Below are 23,731 nucleotides of genomic sequence, written 5' to 3' on the forward strand. Positions count from 1 at the left end.
TTAACATCAGAGCATTTGCACAATCCATCTGGTCCAGAACCCTTGACACCTAACCACATTCTGACAATGAAGTCAAGCATTATTCCCCCACCTCCTGGAAAGTTTATCAAGGAAGATGTGTACCTGCAAAAACGATGGCGCAGAGTACAGTTCCTAGCCAACAGCTTCTGGGAACGGTGGAAAAGGGAATATCTGTTGAATCTTCAGAGCAGACAAAAATGGAACAGAGCAAGACGAAATGCGAAAGTCAATGATATTGTGCTTCTCAAGGATGATTCTGCTCCACGTAGTCAATGGAAGATGGGAAGGATCATAGATGTCTATCTGGGACAGGATGGAAAGGTGAGAAGTGTGAGGTTGTTGATCAGTGACTCAACTCTAGATGCTAGAGGAAGGCGCACCACAAAACCAACCTATCTGGAGAGACCTATTCAAAAGACTGTAACTCCACTGGAGGCTAATTGAAGAGTCACTTTGCCAATCCACAAGTTCAATTAATGTTAAATGTGATTTCTTGTTATATCCATACATGTTACGTTTTATGGGAAAATCACAGGTGATTTGGTGGGAGTGTAACTAACAGTGAAGTGTTCCAATGTTTTTCTTGTGTTTATATTTGTAAGTTTCCTTTAATTGTGGAACTTTGTTTTGTAATTGGTGGTAGCGGAAGTAACGTGCAGCACGGACTGAGTTTGTGGTGACACTAGAGCAGAGAAGCATGGCGCTCTGTGAGTTCAGCTGCATCGTCCTACTGCTTTAAACTGGACTTAAGTTTTAAAGAACACATAAGTTAAGTTAAGTTAAATTAAACCCAATTGTGGACTCACCGTTGAGAGGAGTAGCGGCTCGCGCGAAGAACGGACTTTCTCCCGTTTGGCTACAGCAGGCAATGAGGTGTGTTCAGGGTGCCTCTGTTAATTTCAGTTTCAATGAAAGTGCCATAAAAGGGCATTTATGTGTCTATACCTTTATTGTTTGGATTTACTGTGATAAGAGTTATTGTAAACATGTTGCTTATTGCAATCGTTTTCTTTGGGTAGTTCTCACGATGATGATGATGATGACGACGCTGAGTGATCTTGTCGCCGAACATTGAATAAATCATCTGTAAACAAGAACTTGTCCGCGTGGTGGCTAACGGGAGCTACAGGCAGAGAGTCTATACAGGCACTGACAGACAAATCAGCAGTCCAAAAGTAAACACTAGGGTAAATATAGGAAAGGTTCAAGCTGTTTCAAAAGAGGGAATCCTGCTCAGCGCTTGCTTTTAATCCACCGCCAGATCATTCCCTTTGTCAATACTAAAATTTTCCGAATATCTTCTGATGGGGATGAGATCACAGCAGGGTACAAAGTAAAAAGTAGGGCAGCTGCATTTCCATTTGTCAGTCTTTGATGATTCTTAAGTTTATTGGAAGAACTTAGGATAAATAAATTAAAAAAAATCATATTTATTCTATTTACCATGAAGCTCACATGCAAAAGGATAACATACTGCTGCACTTATGGTAAACTTACCAGATTCTGTACCATACACATCCGCTCGCTGCGCAGTTCAGCCACCAGCCCATAAATATCGACAAAGTCATGATCTCTGACATGCTGAATAAGATGATCCAAAGCAATAAACACACCTGTTCTTCCTACGCCAGCGCTAAAGAAAATACAAGAGAGCAAATGCCATTATACTTTCAGCTGCACTGTTATACCACACAAAAGGATTTAGGTCTTATTTGTAGGTGTAATACAAAAGAGGATATGAAATTACTGACAGTGAAGCATTTATTGATAATCTGTTGATATGAGACTCAATTTTAATGACCAAAAATTAAATATTTTGCTATAGTTCATGCAATGTTAGTCTCCCTTACACGAAGCTGATAGCGTACCTGCAGTGGACAACAATAGTGCTATTGTCCTGCCTGTGCATTCGGACAGCTTTGACAAACTTAATGAGCGTACTGCAAGACTCTGGAACGCCGTGCTCAGGCCACGATGTATAATTGAAGTGGCGGACCAAAATGTAGTGCCCATGCTGCAGGACAGGAACACACATAACAGGAAGTCAATTATAAACTCTGTTTTTATGGCAGATGTTTTTCAGTGATAACAGAGATAACATTTATTATTTTTCTAACAATAAACAAATTTAATTAAAAGGATGTAGGCTCTCTCAAGCCATCAAACTACTGATGGAGAAACGTCAAAACAAAACTTTCTTAATGTAATCAGAAATGTAATTCCAAACTAAAAGGTTGTGTGACCATCCTCAATATGCCTGCACGTCTTACTACCAAAACAAGATGGTTAGTAGGCCTACCCTCTGTTTCCTATGAAACACATGTAGTTCTACAAAGATGTAAAGCCTCCCCTATCATTCAGCTTTATTACATAGAGTTTACAAGATTTTTTTTATTTTTATATTTTCTTATATAACATAAAATTCTGATAATTGTGATAATTTATCACCCCAAAATTGGGCAGTGCCACCATTACTTTTAAAATTCATATTACGGGTTCTACTAAGAAACCAGTGCTTTTGACACCAAGAGTCTCAAAAGACAAGTCTGAACTTAGTCTGAGCTCTCCTTATTGGCTGTAGGAAAAATTATTTACTGCTCCCAAATTCCAATAAAACTGGAAGAGCTCGACATAAATACCAGTTTAGCTTGAAAAGGGTAGCCGGACAGCCTAGAGTCCCAACATTACTTTACATTCAACAGTGTCTTCTGATGGCTACCTTATGCACATCACTGAATCACTTTTTCCACCTGCACCCCTTAATAAAGCAAACATATTGTCTTTGCAGTCAGTGGATGATGCTGTTTCATCCATACTTAATCAGTTTAATGCCTTTTTGTTCTTCATCAAGTTTTTCCATGTTATTCGCTCATCAATAATCCAGTAAACCTGTACTTTAGTTTGCCAGAAGTGTAAATTGTTCAGCCTGTTTTAATAAACCAAACTATATTCTTTGAAAAGGTTTTTTAAAGCAAACCTTTTCAAAGGTTCATTCATTAGAGGAGCTGGAGAAGTGGGGGCATATTAGCAGATGTTTTTTTTTTATTTTTATTCTTTTAAATCTTATTAGTTATTTTTGAAGAAAAGAGAAGTTGCTTTTTCTTTTTTAATTGTAAAAAATAAAAGAACTAAACTAAACAAAAAAAGCCAATTTATCCTCATAAAATAATAATAATAAAATGGCACCATGTTGCCTAGCAACCACTTATCAAAGAATTAAAATAACACTGATATAGTAGAGCAGAACCTGAGCATTGCAGGTGACTTGTAAAAACATGCAATTTTTTTAAGTATCTCCACTTTCCAGGTGCACAAATAGACCAAACAATACTGTATCATTGACATGAACTAATATTACTATTGCATGCACACATATATTTCAAGTCATGTGTGCACTGTAAGTGTGCATGTGTGCGTGGTAGCCGGTGAATGCTCACTTGACGGAGGTTATTAGCGCCATACCTTTTCTACTTTCAGAGTTCTGATAGTCCAGTCAGGAAAGACTTCCTCTGACACCTTTGAGATGAGAATGTCACTAAACACTGACATCGGCTTGTTGTCTTCAGGCCAGTACTTGTGACATCGAATCTGAAATGTCACACACACACACCCACACACACATACATCAGCTCTTTAGAGCAGACATAAGCATCCAGGGAATGAAGCCCAAATACTGGCTTGTACTCTGAATGCTAATAGCGGTGATGTTTTTTTTCTAACAGTGACAAATCTCTCATACGCACTCTGCCTTTCTCATAACACTGAGTGAGCATGGCGATAGTGCGGGTTCCCGTTTCCCAGATCATCCTCCAAAAATCAGCCACAGTGCCCGGCAGAGGGCCCTGGGTGGCTATGAACTCATTGGGACACAAATAACCCTACAGACACAGAAAAAAGGAGACGGGGAGGCTTACATCTACCCTTATGTATGTGGATGTCTATCTGACAGAATCGTGACTAACTGGTACTCACTGAGACAAAGCTGGCATTGATGTAGTCTGAGCCTGCAGTGCCAGGTTCAGACAGCAGTTTCACTCGGTTGTTATTATCTAAAAACAGTACAGGGATAATAATACAGCTGAATTTAAATATATGAAATGCGACCACAGTGAAGCAAACAGCAATGAGAGATAGGAACAATTCTGGTACGTTGTAGGCGCAACGGCCTTGAAAAACTAATTTCAGCCTGGCAACATACAAGGTTTGATGTTTGGGAAACGATTTTTGGACTTGTTCCACGGCAGGTCAGCGTCTGTAGTGGCCAGGTCCTGCAGCAGCTTTGGGAGTTCCTGGATGGACAAAATATAACACATCAGTATTCACAGAAACACACAAAGGTCAAGGCTACAATTTTTGCCAAAGTAAAATCAAGGGCCACGAGTGAGTGAAAGATAAAAGTAAAAACAGGTGACTACTCACCCAGTTCCTGCTGGCAAACTCAAAAATAAAACTCACAGTCCTTTTGACTTCAGAAAATATTATCTAGTATGTATGTAAATGGTAGAACAGGTTTAGTTTTAAAATTATGCATTACTGAAACATCTAAGGTCAAACATTAGTGAATTATCTAATGTATTAAATGTAATATAAACCACTAGTTTTTCATTTTCTTCTGTATTTATTTATCATTGTATTCATTCATTTTCCATGTATATCTTAAGATTTTCATCTACTGTATTAACACTGCTTTACAAATCTACTATCGAAATCATTTTGTATGTTTCTGTATGGTTAAAACAACCAGTACCCCCAAGTTCTTTTAAAAAAATTATATTTTAATGCTAAAATATAATTATTGTTATTATCATTGAAAAGCTGAATAAAAATAAAGCAAGTTTGATTAGAGTGACAAATTACAGTTATTTATTTGCATTCCTAAAGAGAGAAAAATTGTTCTAGTGGTTGAATATTATGATTCTCTGAGAGATCAAACTTAGAATAAAAACCTGAGTTTGTTATTTTGTTGCTTTGCCTTTGTATTTCTCGACAAATACATCAAATCCTGTAACCCAGTAACCCAGAGATATCACATACATACTCATTTTATGTATTCACGTGAAGATGTAAACAGAATTATTGACCAACTATTATTAAAAAAACAGTATTTTTAAAGTATTTAAAGTATCAGCAGCATTTCTGAAGAACCTAGGCATTTACCATCTAGCTGGTGTTGATCAACTAATAGGTGAAATCTGGATCTAATTACAGAATGACATATTTGCATGAAGAAGCACAGATGTATAAAAAAAAATGCAAAAAGACTTGTAATTAATAAGGACAACTTAATTGAAGGCAAAATTGGGGTAACTTTATAAAATGTTCTCTATATTAATTTTTTAATAATCTGTTAATAATCTACATTTAATGGCATATGAATGTATATACAGTGGGGCAAAAAAGTATTTAGTCAGCCACCGATTGTGCAAGTTCCCCCACTTAAAATGATGACAGAGGTCAGTAATTTGCACCAGAGGTACACTTCAACTGTGAGAGACAGAATGTGAAAAAAAAAATCCATGAATTCACATGGTAGGATTTGTAAAGAATTTATTCGTAAATTAGGGTGGAAAATAAGTATTTGGTCACCTCAAACAAGGAAAATCTCTGGCTCTCACAGACCTGTAACGTCTTCTGTAAGAAGCTTTTCTGTCCCCCACTCGTTACCTGTATGAATGGCACCTGTTTGAACTCATCATCTGTATAAAAGACACCTGTCCACAGCCTCAAACAGTCAGACTCCAAACTCCGCCATGGCCAAGACCAAACAGCTTTCGAAGGACACCAGGAAAAGTATTGTAGACCTGCACCAGACTGGGAAGAGTGAATCTACAATAGGCAAGCAGCTTGGTGTGAAAAAATCAACTGTGGGAGCAATCATCAGAAAATGGAAGACATACAAGACCACTGATAATCTCCCTCGATCTGGGGCTCCACGCAAGATCTCATCCCGTGGGGTCAAAATGATCATGAGAACGGTGAGCAAAGATCCCAGAACCACACGGGGGGACCTGGTGAATGACCTGCAGAGAGCTGGGACCAAAGTAACAAAGGTCACCATCAGTAACACACTACAACGGCAGGGAATCAAATCCCGCAGTGCCAGACGTGTTCCGCTGCTGAAGCCAGTGCATGTCCAGGCCCGTCTGAAGTTTGCCAGAGAGCACATGGATGATACAGCAGAGGATTGGGAGAATGTCATGTGGTCAGATGAAACCAAAGTAGAACTTTTTGGTATCAACTCAACTCGTCGTGTTTGGAGGAAGAAGAATACTGAGTTGCATCCCAAGAACACCATACCTACTGTGAAGCATGGGGGTGGAAACATCATGCTATGGGGCTGTTTTTCTGCCAAGGGGACAGGACGACTGATCCGTGTTAAGGACAGAATGAATGGGGCCATGTATCGTGAGATTTTGAGCTAAAACCTCCTTCCATCAGTGAGAACTTTGAAGATGAAACGAGGCTGGGTCTTCCAACATGACAATGATCCAAAACACACCGCCCGGGCAACAAAGGAGTGGCTCCGTAAGAAGCATTTGAAAGTCCTGGAGTGGCCTAGCCAGTCTCCAGACCTCAAGCCCATAGAAAATCTGTGGCGGGAGTTGAAAGTCCGTGTTGCTCGGCGACAGCCCCAAAACATCACTGCTCTCGAGAAGATCTGCATGGAGGAATGGGCCAAAATACCAGCTACTGTGTGTGCAAACCTGGTAAAGACCTATAGTAAACGTTTGACCTCTGTTATTGCCAACAAAGGTTATGTTACAAAGTATTGAGTTGTATTTTTGTTATTGACCAAATACTTATTTTCCACCCTGATTTACGAATAAATTATTTACAAATCCTACCATGTGGATTCATGGATTTGTTTTTCACATTCTGTCTCTCACAGTTGAAGTGTACCTCTGGTGCAAATTACTGACCTCTGTCATCATTTTAGGTGGGGGAACTTGCACAATCGGTGGCTGACTAAATACTTTTTTGCCCCACTGTATTTAACTTTATCTAATTTACCTCTGTTTTTGTATTTATAGTTTATTTATTGGTGTGGTATGCACAGGGGAAGGTTGTAAAGAAAAACGTACAGAAAACTCCTCCTGGAACTTGGAATTGTCATTGGCACACAGATCCTCTACATGCTGCAGAAAAGACTTCTTGTTGACAGGCCTGTCGGTGAGGGCGGGGGAGAAATGCACTGAATGTGAGAAGCAGAAGAGGATGCACAGTAACTCTATGCCTATATGTGATTTTCTTTAAACACATTCAAGGATACAAGCAAGACTAAGCAGTACAGGGCAGACTCTTTCATGCTGCACTGTGTGCATATTTGAAATATTTACACAGGACGACTTACTTGAGTGATTTCCTGTAGCTGAGCAGCCTGGATAAAAATAGACAGTAAAAATCAACCAATATAAACAAATTAACTCAGTAATCACAGCCCACACGACAGCATTTTCTGTCCACGACAGAACTGAACTGATCCCCGCTTCAGACAGAATATGGCGATGTGTTGAAGGCAGGGACGGTTAACCATTTTTTAATCGCTTTGGTTAAACATCGACACAGACTTTGATGTTTTGTTCTAAAGGAATATGTGAACATCAGTAGCATCAATTGAATGCAGCTATTCCCCCGAGGAAGCCTTCTTGTTGCAGCGCTGTGACATGCAGCTACGCAGATCCTCAGCCATCAATAAAGCTTACACATTAGTACCCTACAAGAGTGCTAAGCCTTCCGAGCAATTTTTAGATAACAAGTTGGCAAACAAATTAAAATGGTCTTAAGCAGAGGTCTGTCAGCAACTCTCCAGCTTCCCTGACATTGATGGAGAATAGGGAGCAGTTTGTAGGTAATACATTGATGTCACTGATTTGTTCAACTTTTGATCTCCACTGAAGGTTTACTAAGCAGCACAGATGGATTATTTAATGAAAGCTTAATGAGTAACACTGTGATGACACACATGCACGCAAAGCAGACTACAGCTTACAAACAGATATATGCAACAAAATGTGCCACACACATGCTAAAAGCCCAACTTACTGGATCACATAAATCTCTTTCCGTCGAAAGAAGAATGAAGAATACCTGGTGGGAGAGAAGTGCTCAGTGAGAGAAAAACAAAAGCCTAAGCGAGCAAATGCAGGTGCTTAAGTTGTGCGGAAGAAATCTGGCTAAATACAATGGAATGTGTGTTATTTTAATATGAAACTCAGCAAAGCATTAGTGCAGGCATACCACAGAGTCAAGGACAGTCCTCATTTAATGTAGATCTGCTGAAAATAGATGACCTCAGTGCAAGGGCACATCAGCTAAGGACTTAGCTGGTACCCTTCTATGCATCTAACTGGAAAATATATTTTAAGTTGCTTGAACTTGTCTCCTGTTGCTGCTGCACCTGCAGCTCCCTTTGCAACCCATCTCCAGTCTATCTCCTCCCTTTAATGCTCTGCCTGACCATATTGCCAAATATAAATTGTTGTAAACTGCAAATAATGTTGAAAATTAAGCTGCCAGGCAAGAGGAAAAAAAGAAGTTTGTGGATGTAGTGATGGAGGACATACAGAGGTTGGAAGTGACAGAGGAGAGGATGCTATGGATAGAGTGACATGGAGGCATTGAGCAGCCAAAAGAAGAAGATGGATATTCTTGTGAGAGAGGTAGCGTGTATAGAGACCTCGTTTCATCACCTAACTTGGGAAGAGAGTCTGGTTACAACAAAGCATGGAAAAGAATCTGTCCTAATGACCGCAATGTGAACTGCGTATGGATATTTTGGTTCACATTTTTTTGCTTGTTTGAAACTTAAAAAGAGTGGTTGACAAACTGTCCTCAGGAACTGCATCCTTTATCAATTGCCTAATTAGAAGAGATAAGTAGCAATTATCCTCTGCAGGGAAGAACTTGTATTTATCTTCTTGTAATTAGGTTCTGTGTTTTAATACTCGTACACGGTCAACTTTTCCTGAAGACAGACACATTTACTCACCTACATGAACCTCTTTATTTTTGTTTTCTGTTGTGTTTTGTCAGTGTGTGGCTGACAGTATTCTTTAAATGTTGTGGAAGGAAGGGGTTCACTTAGAGGTTGTTTAAATGGCAAAATCTATTTATGCATCGTTAATGGCTACACTGTAAAAAAAAACATCTTAAAAAAACGGTAATATTCCGGCAGCTGGAGCGCCAAAATACTACCGTAAAATAACAGAAAATAACTTCCTCGTAAAAATACGGCTATTTCCAGTTATGACAATACAGTTTGTTGCGCTAATTTTACATGGGATTTTGTCTTTTCAAGTGATTTTAAACATTAAATTAGGAACATGTTAATGTGATTAAACAATGAAATTATCTATAAATAGGAAAAAAAAAACAAATCTTAAAAAAACGGTAATATTCCAGCAGCTGGGGCGCCAAAATACTACCGTAAAATAACAGAAAATAATTTTCTCATGAAAATACAGTTATTTTCAGTAATGAAAATAGAGTTTGTTGCGCTAATTTTACATGGGATTCTGCCTTTTCCAAGTGCTTTTAGACATTAAATTAGGAACATTTTAACGTGATGAAATAATGAAATTACCTATAAACAAGGTCACTGAATGAGGCAATATGAATCATAATACGTAAATGTACAGAAATATACGGTTAACAGTTGGTTTAAATAATAATGGATTGCATGCCCTGGGACAGACTGACAGAGGCGAGGCTGCCATATCGCACCATCGACCCCTCTGGCCATCACCAGTAGGCGAAGAGTCTTGACCACGGACACAATACCGAGAGTGTCCGAGCCGGGGCTCGAACTGGCAACCTTCTGATTACAAGGCGAACTGCCAACTCTTGAGCCACGATCGCCCTAAACAGCAATGATAATAATACTTGTGTGATGTAACACAAGCTTATAGGAATCATGTTATATACTTTTCCATAGCATTAAATTTGAATTCAACAGTTCAATCTTTCAAATAACAGACAGATATTTGTGAGATCATGATACATTTGTGAATGTATTTTAACAATCTAAATATGCATATGTACAAACAGATACATTTAATAATCATGAAAATTATGTTTTATTACATTACAGTGAAATGTGAAATTTAAAATGTGAAAGAACAAAACTGTAAAATGCACAGTAAAAAAATTTTATATTAGGATTTTTTCCTACAGTGCAGCCATACCCGCGACCTTGTGGTTGTTAGTTCACATTCATTGGCCGATGCGTCATGTTATTATGTGTCCCAACATCCAATGGCATGTCACATTGTTTTCATGGCCACACCCTCACCCCAGGTGCAGAGGCCTATTTCTGTTCAGGAATGTTGTGAATACTTTGAGATTCATATTAATTGCAATTCCTACCTCTACATTTATTTTTTAAAATATATAATTAGCACAGCGTGGCCGTGCAATGTTTTATATGGTTTTTTTTAGTTTTTATTCCTATTAATTATATTTTCACTTGTTACCTCTGAATTATTGAATCAGACCTAGATGACATGAAATTTTCAGCAACATTATAATTCAAATACTCCTTTAATTATTGATTATTCTCATTAATTTTCGATCATTTTATATATTTTCCCATAGTATTACATTTGAATTTAACAGATCATTCTCTCACATGACAGACAAATATTTGTGAAATTATGATACATTTCTGAATGTATTTTTACAATCTAAATATGCATATGTACAAAAAAATATATTTAAAAAACAAGTAAAGTGTGTTTTTAGTATTTAATACTAAATACTAAATACTAAGTAAAGTGTGTTTTACTATGTTTACAGTGATGTTATGTTATTTTACCTTTGACATGTAAAATCACAGTCTACTTATGTAAATTTCATGATATTCTAGAAAGACAGTACAAAACTGTAAAATATACAGTAAGATACTTTGACATTACTATTTTTTGGAACAGTGTAGATATATATATAGAGGATCTACTATTACAAAGCATTTGGCAGTATAGTATATACAGTAACATTTCTGCTTAGTGGACAATCTGCTCTACCTATTAGCTGCTGATTAATGAATCAGATTATAAACCAGTGTTTATACTGACGTACATATTTTTTTTCCTCAAGTTTACTGCTATAGTCGAACCATCGGTGGCACTCATAAATCATAAACAACAACTAAACCTGAGTTTGATTCTCACCAGATTCAAAATTGCAGCTTGTAAAGGAAGAGCAGCTTGCACCACTTAGTGTCTGCACTCTTGTTTGTGCCAAAGACAAAAAAAACCCCAGTAAAGCTAGATGCTAAATTTGTCTGTGAGGATGGTGGGAGAAAGGAGACAGGAAGACTTGTCTGTTCTGCAGAGAACTGAAGATAAATTATAAAGCCACTTTAGTGCTGCATTGTGTCTCTGTGCTGCTGCTATTTTCTGCACAAACTCTACAACACTAGAAGATTTTGTGCTGACAGGAGCGCACATCAAGTTGGCTGCAGCAAAGGCATTTTTTGTCTTGTTGACTGAGATTTAAGATCGTGTTTGGAGAAGCTAAATTAAGCCTGAAGTCATGTAGTACGCACCCTAATTCAGTTGCCTGAAATGTGCATGTTATATTCGTCAAAGTGACGCTTTTAGATTAAAACTAGCACAAACTTACTGGTTGAGTTTTTCTTGTTTTAGCTCCATATCTGCTACGGCGATCAGCTGATCCAGCTTACACTTAGTCTCTATGATCTCTGCCTCTCTGGGCGAATACGTCCCACCTTCCTTTTTACGCTGGTGGATCCTGACATGTCAATAAATCAAACAGGTAAATAATGATACAAATACATGTGTAAAATGAGTGAAGTTTTGTTTTCAAATGATGTAATGCTCAACTAGCCACGATTAAGACTATTAATATATGCAAATGAGTGAGTGTCTATCGCCATTTTACTTGACTGAGCCACAGATGATGATGATGAGTAACACAGCCAAGAAGAAGGAGAGCAGAACGCCCAGAATTATCTGCTCTTCTCTGGTCAACAGCCCATCGCCTGGAGCTGGAGGGTCACAGAAATGGCAATAAAGCAACCCATGCATTGGTAATTAATTTGACAATAAAATGATGCATTAGTAAATTTCCCCATACTCCTTAACAGAGAAGAATTCACAGAATGATAAACATTAATTCAAAAAAAGAAGAGGGCTTTGCCACACAGGTTACCCCTTTCCTTAGTACAGCAGTACCTGTTTTGATATGCTCCGAGTATTCAGAGTCTGTGTATTCCCCGTTGACGTTAGTGGCTCTGAACTTAAACCTGGTAAATATAAGACAACACACAAGACTTTGCATTAGCTTTTACCAAAAATAAACATAAAAAAAAAGTTGTTTTGTTTTTTCTATTTGACTGTGTCTGTGGCGCACTCACACATAGACAGAGTTAGGCTTCAAAGGTCCATTGCAGAAATACTCAGTGTTGTTGCCCGTGCAGTCATTGCTCTTGCCGATCACATATTCTGCAGCAGTTTGGTTGTACCTCTGTGACCAACCATCTCTAAACACACCTCTGAGATGTGCATTCATACTTGAGTCACTGCACGGGGGGTTGGGGAACCCTGAGTCAGTAAAGTAAGGGGCGGGATGATCATAGTACGCGCTCTTCCAGTTGGTCACGTTCTTGTTGTCCTTCACTGTGGCAAGATAAAAGTTAGAGAGGAGAAGAAGTGCAAAGAGGCCAAGTCAAATTTCAGCTGCTTAAGTTTTGACTTGCTTTTTTCTTTGAGGTAGGGACAAAGTAACATAGTGTAAACTCTGATTTAAAACACACACACATACAAAGACAGACACCCGAGTCGAGTGTATCCAACTAAAAGTGATGGCTGTCAATGTTTTTTAAGAGTCATACCCCCTGACTCGGCCACGATGACCTGAATTTTTGTGATTGGTCCATTGTCGTCACTATAGAAACATGCAGGCATGTGGATGGTGATACTCCTGTGGGTAACCATGGCAACCCCTCCATAGCTCAGCATTGCCTGAGGTTTTTGGGTTGGCTTGGATGGGGCTGAAACACACACACACACACACAACCACACACATGAGCACACCCAGAAACACACGCACACGTGTGTGCGTAGAAGTTGCGTCTGTGTGAGAAGATGTACTTTTAATCTGCCACATTTACATATATAACACGACAAACAGGCTGGAATAAATGCATAATTAGCACCCATCTAATAATACTACCAAGATACATTTACTGTATCAGAGCGGCCCTGAATGCCGAGCAATAATACTGTGCAGTGGTAGTTTTCTGTCTCACACTATGCTGCACTGCTGCATCAAGAAAGAAAGACTCTGGAGCATTGCAGAGCACAGACAAGACAGACAGGCTTGTACCTTTGATCCCTGTAGTAATCAGGACACGTGAGCTGAGTGGGCTCTTGCCAGCCCCGTTCTTTGCTGAAATCTGCAGTCAGACAAGCACAAGAGAGAAGGGAATACAAAAGTAAGAAAGACCAGCACAGAAAGGAACTAAAGCATTGAAAAGTTTAACAAGTCCAAGCTTTTGGTTGATGGTAGGCTTGGTTGTTTGGCTAGTATAGGTGCGCTGGTGTTGTGTAAAAGGAGATGAGATCATAAAGTTCTATAACTGAAGTTTCCCCTTCAGTTGTCTCCTTGTGCAGCTTTGAACTGCTCTTAAAGCTTTAAGTTGCTCCATGGAAGCCTTGTTCTGGCCAATTGTGCTTTTACTTCACCTACAACCTCAAACTTACAGAGCAAGAACCAACTTCTATCTCAAGCTGATCCAAATTTCATTTCGAGAATTATCACCAGTGCTCAGAGTTCCAGCTACAATTTAGAGATGAAGCTGCAGTTATTTAGAGACAGAGCCCACAGTTTCATAGCCAGGGAGTACATTATCAGTGAGTTACGAGGCCTGTTACATTTTTCCACTGGGAATTTTCCAGGAATCGGAGGGAAAACTTTTAGAAGAACTGCGGTGTATGCCAACATGAGTCTGCACCTAAGGGAATGAAAAGACACTTTTGGTCGCAAGTATACTTACTTCACTACAACCATGATGTTGGATAATCTGAGCCATCTGATGAACCATTTGCACAATACTGTATATTTGTTTTATAATTTTTTGGGGACATTGTTTTTCTTACATGGAGAACTTACACACCGAATCTCAAGTTTGCAATGAAAAGAAAAGAATTCACTTCACACAGCGGTGTGTTTTTTACCTGTAAACTGTAGGTCCGTCCTCCCTTTAGCCCTTCTATTACAGCATCCATCGTGTTATTCTCTTTTTGGATGATGTTAAGGCTAATCTTTCTGACCAGCTGGTCCTTCTCATAGATGTATACAATGTATTCTGTGATGTTTCCATTGGGCTCCTCTGGAGGGTTAAAGGTCAACTTCACAGCACGCACTTCCTCTGGGATTACTGAAACTGTCACATTCTTTGGAGGGTCTTTAGGTTCTGGGGTCAGATACAAGACAACAGTATTAATTTGGTCAACTCTAAAGGTGGGCAGAAGGTGGTGCAGACACTACAATGTGAAGACGTACCCTCCTCCTTTGTTTGAAAGTAAATGGGTCCAATGGCTTTCCCATCACTGCTAGCGTGCTCCAAGTCACCAGTGAAGGCAGTGATAGTCACAGAGTAACGACTGAAAGCCGTCAAGTTAGTAACAACAATGGTCATCAACTCCCCTGGAGCCCTGACTATTGAGATATTCACCCCGGGACCATCCACCTGGCATTACAGGACATTATGTAGAAAAGTTATTAAGTTATACTGGATTGCTTTTATAGCCTTGTACTTAAATTGCTACTGCTTTTTGAGAAAGCCTGAACAACATAATAGCCTGTTGAGCTGTTCTAAGAATAGCCAACTTTGTTCTACAGTTCATTGGTGACATGCTCATATTTGTGACAAACACAGTCTAACGAGATGACCTGCACAAGATAAGAAGTCAGTCCAGAGAGAACAGCTGGAGCGTCCCACGCAATGTGAAAGCTGTTGGAGGTGGAAGTCACTTTCAGGTCACGGGGAGGAGCATCGGGGTCTGAGGAAGGAAATGAGAGAAACACTGAAAACTGAGTGGCTCCGGTTATATGAATCAAACAAGACTAAACAAGATAAGGTAATTAATCTTTTCTTTGTTCTAAATACTGAATTAATGAGCTGAAGACTTTCCTGCATACATTAGTTGTACTTGGCAGGGGAGGTCGAGTATTTAATTTGGCCGGAACATATTAGATAATAAAATTACTGCAGCAATGCAGGACATGTCATTGCAAATGTATTAGGTATTATAGATTATTGGCATGACTAACAATTTTAATACTTTAATTGCTAAATCTTAACATGTTTACATGAATAAAAAGGTACTTTTGTTGCATTAGTGTTAACTGATCATTCTTTGGGATTAGCAGGGATCACTTGGTCCACCTCACTTTAAATGCCTTTCCTGTAGTTTTGCAGTTGTTAGATGTCATCATATGTTGTCTTTTAGATTGGCATATAGATTCATTACATGTGCAGTCCAATAAATATCAGTATAATTTCTTATTCAGCTTCTATTTCTTTTTTCTCTTTCATTTGTCAAACACGTGTAATAATGATGTTACAACAGCCTTAGTATTTTGGTAATTACTACTTAATTACGCACTGCTAAACTATAATGATATAACATCTAAAGACATCTTTCAGAATAAAACAACTGACCATGCCTGTGTTTGCTCAAGTTGCTAATGAAACATCAGACAAGCTGTGTAATTTTGCTGGTATGTCTGAAAACAAATAAGTAATTATTTGTCAAATATTGGTCATGAAGGTCTGACTAAGCGGGAAATCTCTCTGGCTATCTGGCAACACAAAAAGGTCACGTCGTCAGTGTCATTCCTACTTCCTGCCATGGTGCGTTTATATTTCCACTGTGTATAGTCTCCGACTCCAGCGTTGGTCACAGCAGCAACTTTGAAGCGGTAGTGTCTGTATTTAGCCACGGGATGGATTGTGAAGCTTTGTTTCTGTTCTGCATCTGAAGCATTTATCGACACTGTCACATTATGTTCAATGCAATGCAGGGCCAGGTCGTCCTTCGGGGTTGACTGAGCTTTAACTGATATGCTTGGTTCACAGTTAGCTGAAATCAGCTGTGCAACGATGTGATACTCTTTAAGCAGGCCTGGAACAGAATGTGGTGGAGCCCACCGAAGTGTCACATTGTTAGGTGTGACCTGAGAGATGGTGAGGAATCGAGGGGCAGCAGGAACTGTCAGGAGACAACAAGGTTTAATCAATTATTCACTTGTGGTGGTTATGTAAAATGCAGTACAAGAAGATTTGACTACCTGATTCTGAAAGGGTGGAAGCTGTACAGTTTAATCTGTCTCCTGGTCCTGCAGAGTTTACAGCAGCTACAGAGAGAGCATATTCCTGGTCTGGCGACAGCCCAGTCACTGTGTGCTCTGGTGTATGGGCCTCATGTTTATAGGATTGCTGGTCTACCTCCAGTTGAATCTCATAAAAAATGATCTGCCCATTAGGATTGGCAGGAATTTCCCAAGACAAAAGAATTGAATCCCAGCTCACTCCTGAGCAAGACAGATTCCCTACAGCGTCAGACACTGCAGACAGAGAAAGACACGAGACAGTGATGTTGTTAACCCAAATCTTAGCTTTCGGTTGATTTTCTTACTAAAGAACTCACAAAATTAACTGTTTATTATTTAATTGAACTTAAAAAGGTTGCAGGTTTTTGGACAGAACACTGAATTATTACTAACGTGCAAATATCTGTATTGACTAACTGCGTCTTTTTTCTTCACTATTAAAGATCTAGAAACATACTCGGTCCAAAAAAAGTGACACTACACGACACAACACAACAAATCAAACCTGTCTAATTATCACATTTCATTTATTATTTTAGTTTCTGTTTGGTAGAATAGCCAGAATTCTTGTTCCAGCTTAACCCATTAACTTCATTAGACGTAGGTTCTGGTCTAGAGACCCCAAAGATCCATAACCAGGGGTCTTGGAAATGTTTTCTTCCCCGTAAGTGGTCCTTGGCCCCAAAAAGTAAAGAAAATCCTACAGATTTAAAGCCCGAAAGCTGTTCTTAAGATGCCATCTGATGAATCCAGGGCTTTATTCTTTTGTTCACTACCCAGAGCTCATGACCATAAGTAATGGTAGGAATGTAGATCAACTATACACTCTCTCCTCACTTGTGAACAGGACCCTGAGATACTTAAACTCCGCCACTTGGGGTGGAGTCCCAGACTCGCTAGGCACTCCACCCTTTTCCAGCTAACTACCACGGTCTCAGACATAGAGTTGCTGATTCTCATTAGAGCCGCTTCACACTTGGCTTCAAACCATCTTACAGCATGCTGGAGGGGCCCACATGATGAGCCCCAAAGAACCACATCATCTGCAAAGAGCAGAGATGCAAGTCTGAGGCCAATAAAGTGGAAACCCTTTGCAATTTGGCCATTTCCAGAATTTCTATCCATCCCTTTCATGAAAGTTATAAACAGAATTGGTAAGAAAGAGGAGTCCTGGTTGTAAAGGCAATGAGCTACTGGACAGAGTCTCCTCTTCAGCTCTCTGACTTAGACCTTTGGTGAGAGACTGAGGAATGTATTCCTTTTGAAACTAAGGACCACCACCCTGATCTGCCAATCCAGAGGCACTGTGTCTAACATCCATGTGATGCTGCAGAGGCAATGTCAACCAAGACAGCCTTACAACATCCAGGACGAATTACATCCATCCAGGGGCTGAAGTAGTCAAAAACTGTCCAGTGGCCACACTGGACAGTTTTTGAATACTTCAGTGGCCTCAGCCACAGTGATGGGCAAGTCACTAGACTCTGCTTCCACTACAGTGTGTCACTGAGATTGAGAAGGTCCTTAAAGCATTCTTTCTACTTCCTGCCTATCCGCAGGCAAGGTTAGCAGCACTCCATCACCACTGTATACAAGAAGCTGGGTCCCCTTCCTGAGTCGCCTAACGGGTTGCCAGAATTGCCCCAAGGCCTACTGAAAGCCTTGCTGTATGGCCTCATTTTCTTTTTGCTACTTCTATAGTCACACTCCACTTGGCATCCTGATACAAATCTTATCATCCCAAAAAAACATTCCAAAGTTTTAATTGAGAAAGGAAACCTATATCTGTGTTTACATGTGTCCCTTGTTTGTATACAGTGTATATTTTACCTGACTCATTGGTTGTGAAGGACACAGGGCTGCTGAACTGATTCCCATGGCCCACTCTGGTGAAACTGTTCACACTGATTTCATAGGAGCTGTGGGGCTTGAAGCCTGAGAGATACTCTGTGGTTGATGAACCAGAGGAATTCTGCATTTGTTCCCAGACAAACAAACAAACAAACAGGAAATACATACGATATTAAATCTGACTGCTGGAGTGGATAATATGTCTATATCAGCACATATGTGATGGTGAGTTTAAGTATCATGTTATTGCTCAGTAGCATCTGGAGTGTGAAATTAGCTCCCGCCCATGTGTACTCTTACTGAGTGGGTCCTTGGAGTATGTGTAGGTGTGTGTTATTGTTGTTGTGAGGCTGCTTTCAGTGTGTGAAATTAACAGTACCCGATGTGTGACGGTTTGTGTGATGAGGTCTTGGATCCGAAATCCGTACTTTATCACCACTCCGTTGGGCTCTAGAGGAGGCTCCCAGCTCAGCCACACAGAGACTGCCGTGTGGTTATATATAGTCAGGTTACGGGGAGGAGAGGTGGGACCTGGATCATAAAGTTGGGCAGATAGAAAAGAGAATATTAAGTTTCTGCCATCCCACTATAATCATTTAAACTCTTCTTTCAAACTAACCACTTTCATCGCTGTGCAGCTGCAGCAGCAGACTAGGCCCCGAGCCTTTACGAGTTGCGGCCGTAATCGTGAGATTGTAAGCTGTGTATGGAAGTAGGTTAGTGAGGACGAACGAGGTGTTGGGGGTATGTGTTGTGTTGGTGCCCTCCAGGCCAACAAGAATCAGGGTATACTCTGTTATCTCCCCATTGGCCTCCAGAGGGCGTTGCCAGACCACACCGATGGAAGACGAAGACAGGTTCTTGGTGGACACCAACAACGGAGCAGAACTAGGAACTAAGGGGAAACAAGCCCGCACATATGTCAGTGCCACAACAAATGCATAAAGACATATTGCATGGGTGAATATCTGTGAATAAACTCACTGTCATCATCCGTTCTCAGGTACATTGTGCTTGTATGGTTGTAGGCAGGGCCAGCAGTAGTTGCTGGGGTAACAGTCAGCACATAAGGGAAATATTTCCTGAGTTTGGTGAACAGGAAGATGTTGTCAGTTGTGGTGTGCTTTATGGTCTTGTTGACAGCTGGAGCCCTTTGGTTGGAGATGTTTGGAACGATGCCTGCCTCCTGTAAGGTGAGCAGGTAGTAGGGGCGTCCGTTTGGCTCCAGAGGAGGGTCCCAGCTCACTATGATTACCGTGGAGCTGAAGATCTGTGCCGTCAAGTTTTGGACCGAGTCACCTGGCACTAAAGAATGAGACAAGAAGAATAGTGTTACTATTATTAATCTCCACTGGCACGAGTGATTGAAACTCTATGCCCTTACTGTGAGTTTACGTTTGAGTGCGGAATCAAATTGGGCATCAATCAATGCCCTGAGACTTAAAAATGAAGTCATCACAATGATCATCATCATCATCAACTTTCAGGGTGATTGTAATTAGCAAAGAAATAGCACATCAAGAACAATACAGCATAACATTAATTTGGCAGCACAGGAAAACAGGAACAAAGCAAAATCAAACAGTAAACATACACAAAACAATGCACGATTAACAAGACTTCATTTTGAAATACAGAGGCTCTTAGAAAAGAAATTTACAAACTGAAAATTAAGGAATGAAAGGGAGAGAGATGAAGTGATACTCATCCTGCTTATGGTGTCAGGTCCTCTAGAAAGAGTAAAAAGAAAAAAGGGGTGGGGAGACAGAGGACAGAAAAAAAACAGAGAGATCTGCAAGATGAATGAGTGGATGTTAGGGGCCGGATGTGTGTGAGGGTCTGAGCCCAGGGGAGTAAACCCCTGCTGGGCTTAGCTGTGCGGGACAGACAAGGTGCCCTGGAGGTCCGGCGACTGGCTGAGAGTGGAGCAGCTAGAGCATAGGCAGAGATACAGAGTCAGTGTGAGCAGTGATTATTCAGAGGCACAGAATACACGACAAGCAAAATTGAACAAAACAAAAAGTGCCAAAATGCAGTCAGTTTGTGAATAAGTCTGTAGTTGCTGTCTGCACCGTTTTTTTTGAAAATCACATAAAAACAAAGAGCTTTAAAAGGCTAAAATGCTAAAATGCAACAAAATATTTGCATATGCATAAATGCAAATTCAAGGACTGTAGTGTGAATTAATATGAACTTCCTCAAAGCTCATCAAACTCAGTTGAATCTCTGTGCCAACAAATTTTAAGTGTTTCTGCGTTCCTCCCTTTTTATAATCCCTAACATTTTTCATCATGCTGTCATAACTGGCTGTCTTCAAAGCGCAGTGTCACAGGTGGTCTTTTTTTTTTATCTCCTTTCACGGATACTGAAAGCTATTTTCAATCACAGCGTTTTTATGTAATTTTTTTTCAAGTTGAAGAGCTCTGAAAAAAAGAGTGCAGACCTGCCCTCCGGTGAGACTCTTAATCATCGCATGCAATTATTATCCAGCTTCCCGAGTAGTATTTTATGTGTATGTGTATTTACTTTATCCTCGTTTGTACTGCGTTTGTGTGTGCGTGTGTCTGACTGACCGTCCTCTGGTAATAACAGGATTAAGGGCTCGGAATGGACCCCTCCATCACCCTGCACAGTGCTGGATGCCATCCAGAAGGTGTAGTTATTGCCCCCAATCAGCCCAGTCAGAGTGTAGGAGAGACGTGAGTCAGGAGAGGTGTGGGAATATAAGTCTGAAACTGTCTGTGGAGAAAAAGATGTGTCAGGCTTAATTTCACAGCCTGAAAAATGCATTTCAGCGAGAGCAAAATATATACTGTTACAAATCAGGTGCAATACATTGCATCAGGAAGCAAGTTTCTCTTTCCTTATCATTCAATCTGTCCTTATCAGGGTCGTGCAGGGGGAGTGTGTGTGTGTGTGTGTGTGCTGGAGCTAAAATGCTATAAAGGAATCTGGGACTTTGCCGTGATTACTACATTCAGCACCTTTCATCCGACTTATTGACTCAATTAATCTGTCTTCAGTATTTTTGTCTCACCTTCGCAGTCACAGTGTTGTTAAATGAGTAGTAAATAGTGTAGTGTACAATGATCCCGTTGGGTTCAGTGGGTGGATACCACATCAAGGTAACAGAGGAGGCGTCTGTATTAACAACAGTCACATTCTGCGGGGGGTCAAATGGCTCTGAAAGGAGACAGTTTAAAAGGACAAAAACTCAAGTTGTGCGATAAAACATCACTTAAGAGGAAATGTTATTTTTTATGTGAGGATAACACGATAATGTTTAAAGATTGCATAACATGTATCCAGCACCTGCATCAGTTGTGGTAAAGCTGATGTAGATCAGCACTCCTCCATCCCCCAGTCTGGTCCAGCTGGAGACAGAGGCATTGTAGCGACTCTCTGAGTCCACGTTAATAACCACCGAAGTCTTTGTCACATTCTGCTGCAGGTCAGTCGTTTCATTCCTAACACATAGATGCTGAATTATTTGTGTTTTCTTTTAAGGTTATTACATGGAAGTAGAGTTCAAAACCTTACCAGACTCTGACAATGTAGTAGAGTATGTCTGAATTGGCCTCGAGTGGTGGCTGCCATGATAACTCTACCTCATAGTCTGACAACTTCCTGGCATGGAGAAACTGAGGAGGTGTGCCTGGAGCTGAGACGCACGAGAAAGACTTTCCAATAACGTAGCACAAACCTGCATTGGTGGTGAACTTACAAGTAAACGGAAATTAATTTCTAAAATATTTATCGTTGTGGAAATCAGGGACTCAAAAGGCACACAGGAAGACACTAGAAAAAATAGAACATTTCCCTGAAAAGAAAAAAACTGATTAGTTGTAATGAATCTGTTGTTTGTGCTTCCCAGTCGTGGTGGAAAACACGAGTGTCACGTGGCATCGGATATCTGTGATGTAACATCATTAGCATGAGCTGAAACAGAGACGTGAGGAGGAAAAGACTAGAGGAAAGTCAGATTTAATCAGATGCCCTTCGAACTTGTCAGCCTGTGATGATGTAATGGTGGAGTGTCCTGGAACTGAAAAGAACCCCCACACCACCCCCATTTTTTCCTCTTGTCACTCACGCCCCTCTCACCATCCTCAAGTGTTGTGATGTTGAGCGGCTCGCTGCTGTAGTTTCCCGCTCCGACTCTTGTGTGTGCTTGAACTACGATGCGGTAGTGTGCGTACTTCCTCAGATGCGTGATGTGGATGTAGTTGGTTCGCGAGGTCAGGTTCAGGTAGTGACTGGAGTTCCAAATCTCTAAGCTGTAGTGAATAATGACGCCGTTAGGCAGCAGAGGAGGCATCCACGTCACATTCACCTCACTGGGACTAACTGATTCATAGGAGAGCCCATATGGAGGACTGCCCGGGACTGGAGAAGGAATAAAACATCATAACGTGTTGGTTAAACAGTTGGTATTCACTCTAAAGCCTTTCATATGAATGTATCTGTGAAGGTGGGCACATCCTTCAACGCACCATCTTCTCCAGATAACAGGTATAAAGTGTCTGATGTCTGGTTGCCATTTCCGTAACGCGTGTACGCGCTCACAGACACATTGTAAAAGGAGAATGGTTTCAGACTGAACAGGGTGACTTTGTTAGAAGACGTGTTCACCAGCGCAGAGTAGGATTCATTCTCATACAGGACCTCATACTGCTGGATCGCCCCATTAGCTTTCTCTGGTGCAGACCAGGCTATTGTGGCAGTAGAGGGGGTGGTGTTTACCACAGTGAGGTTTACAGGAGGGGAGTCGGGCTCTAAGAGGGAGAAGAAAAAAAACAGAGAACTTGTCAGTATTTGCAGTAGGTAGTTAATAAAAAAGTTACATTTTCAAGCAATTTATAAAGAATACAGTAATAGTTATTATGCAAAGCTCATGATTAATTAATTTAAAAAACTTAACACTGGATATTCATTAATCATTGATAACATATAGTTGATCCAAGCATTATAAACAGAATTCAGACAAAGTTTAGATTTTTGCATTTGCACATACAGGCAGCACGATCCTAAAGTTTTGCAACCAGCAAAAATAATAAATTCTTGACTTAAATTTGGCCGACCCTCCATTCAAGCTCATTTCCTTGTGCACCTCCTGAATGCTTCCAGTTCGGCTGCATTCACACGTCTGCCTCAAACTTGCTGTGAGAGCAGGAATGAGCTTCTGCATCAAACTGAATGAGCAGTTAATGAGAGTTCAGAAGCACAAGCAAGAGAAATCTGTTGTTGTTTTTTTTATTCTACATTCATCGCACATTTTATTTTTTAAAATGCAGTTTTGTTTTGTTTTTTCAATTTATGCCAAGTGGTCAGGAACGGGCCCTCGAGGGACTGACTGAAAAGTAGCAGATCTACAGGAAGACCTTGAAGGAGATATCGGCCAAATTGTATTCAGGTAAGGATTTTTATTTTTATGGGAAAAGTTACAGAAATGTATGATGGCATCTTGTATTTGTGAATGTATAAATTCAAAAGTCCAACA

The 23,731-nt window shown here is 40.2% G+C and overlaps 1 protein-coding gene across 1 annotated transcript in view; it reads right to left on the minus strand.

The window, feature by feature from the left end:
• Positions 1-23,731, minus strand: part of ptprq (protein tyrosine phosphatase receptor type Q) — a 51,368-nt gene that overhangs the window by 8,527 nt on the left and 19,110 nt on the right. The window contains exons 32-61 of the mRNA XM_085357382.1: positions 22,725-23,006; positions 22,336-22,617; positions 21,772-21,892; positions 21,544-21,698; positions 21,269-21,414; positions 20,805-20,970; positions 19,216-19,536; positions 18,851-19,126; positions 18,611-18,762; positions 18,211-18,352; positions 16,339-16,614; positions 15,891-16,259; positions 14,938-15,047; positions 14,548-14,734; positions 14,220-14,458; positions 13,369-13,438; positions 12,875-13,033; positions 12,398-12,659; positions 12,216-12,286; positions 11,923-12,028; positions 11,644-11,772; positions 8,065-8,109; positions 7,373-7,399; positions 7,104-7,185; positions 4,220-4,310; positions 3,994-4,070; positions 3,765-3,899; positions 3,484-3,609; positions 1,890-2,035; positions 1,519-1,654 (exon numbers count right to left, since the gene is read on the minus strand). Coding sequence (XP_085213508.1) covers positions 1,519-1,654; positions 1,890-2,035; positions 3,484-3,609; positions 3,765-3,899; positions 3,994-4,070; positions 4,220-4,310; positions 7,104-7,185; positions 7,373-7,399; positions 8,065-8,109; positions 11,644-11,772; positions 11,923-12,028; positions 12,216-12,286; positions 12,398-12,659; positions 12,875-13,033; positions 13,369-13,438; positions 14,220-14,458; positions 14,548-14,734; positions 14,938-15,047; positions 15,891-16,259; positions 16,339-16,614; positions 18,211-18,352; positions 18,611-18,762; positions 18,851-19,126; positions 19,216-19,536; positions 20,805-20,970; positions 21,269-21,414; positions 21,544-21,698; positions 21,772-21,892; positions 22,336-22,617; positions 22,725-23,006 — 4,886 coding nt within the window. The remainder of the gene's footprint in view (positions 1-1,518; positions 1,655-1,889; positions 2,036-3,483; positions 3,610-3,764; positions 3,900-3,993; positions 4,071-4,219; positions 4,311-7,103; positions 7,186-7,372; positions 7,400-8,064; positions 8,110-11,643; positions 11,773-11,922; positions 12,029-12,215; positions 12,287-12,397; positions 12,660-12,874; positions 13,034-13,368; positions 13,439-14,219; positions 14,459-14,547; positions 14,735-14,937; positions 15,048-15,890; positions 16,260-16,338; positions 16,615-18,210; positions 18,353-18,610; positions 18,763-18,850; positions 19,127-19,215; positions 19,537-20,804; positions 20,971-21,268; positions 21,415-21,543; positions 21,699-21,771; positions 21,893-22,335; positions 22,618-22,724; positions 23,007-23,731) is intronic.

The sequence above is a fragment of the Diplotaxodon limnothrissa genome, linkage group LG7 (genome assembly GCF_057381915.1).
Source record: "Diplotaxodon limnothrissa isolate DT_005_m linkage group LG7, D_limnothrissa_male_GT1.1, whole genome shotgun sequence".
Classification (NCBI taxonomy): Eukaryota; Metazoa; Chordata; class Actinopteri; order Cichliformes; family Cichlidae; genus Diplotaxodon; species Diplotaxodon limnothrissa.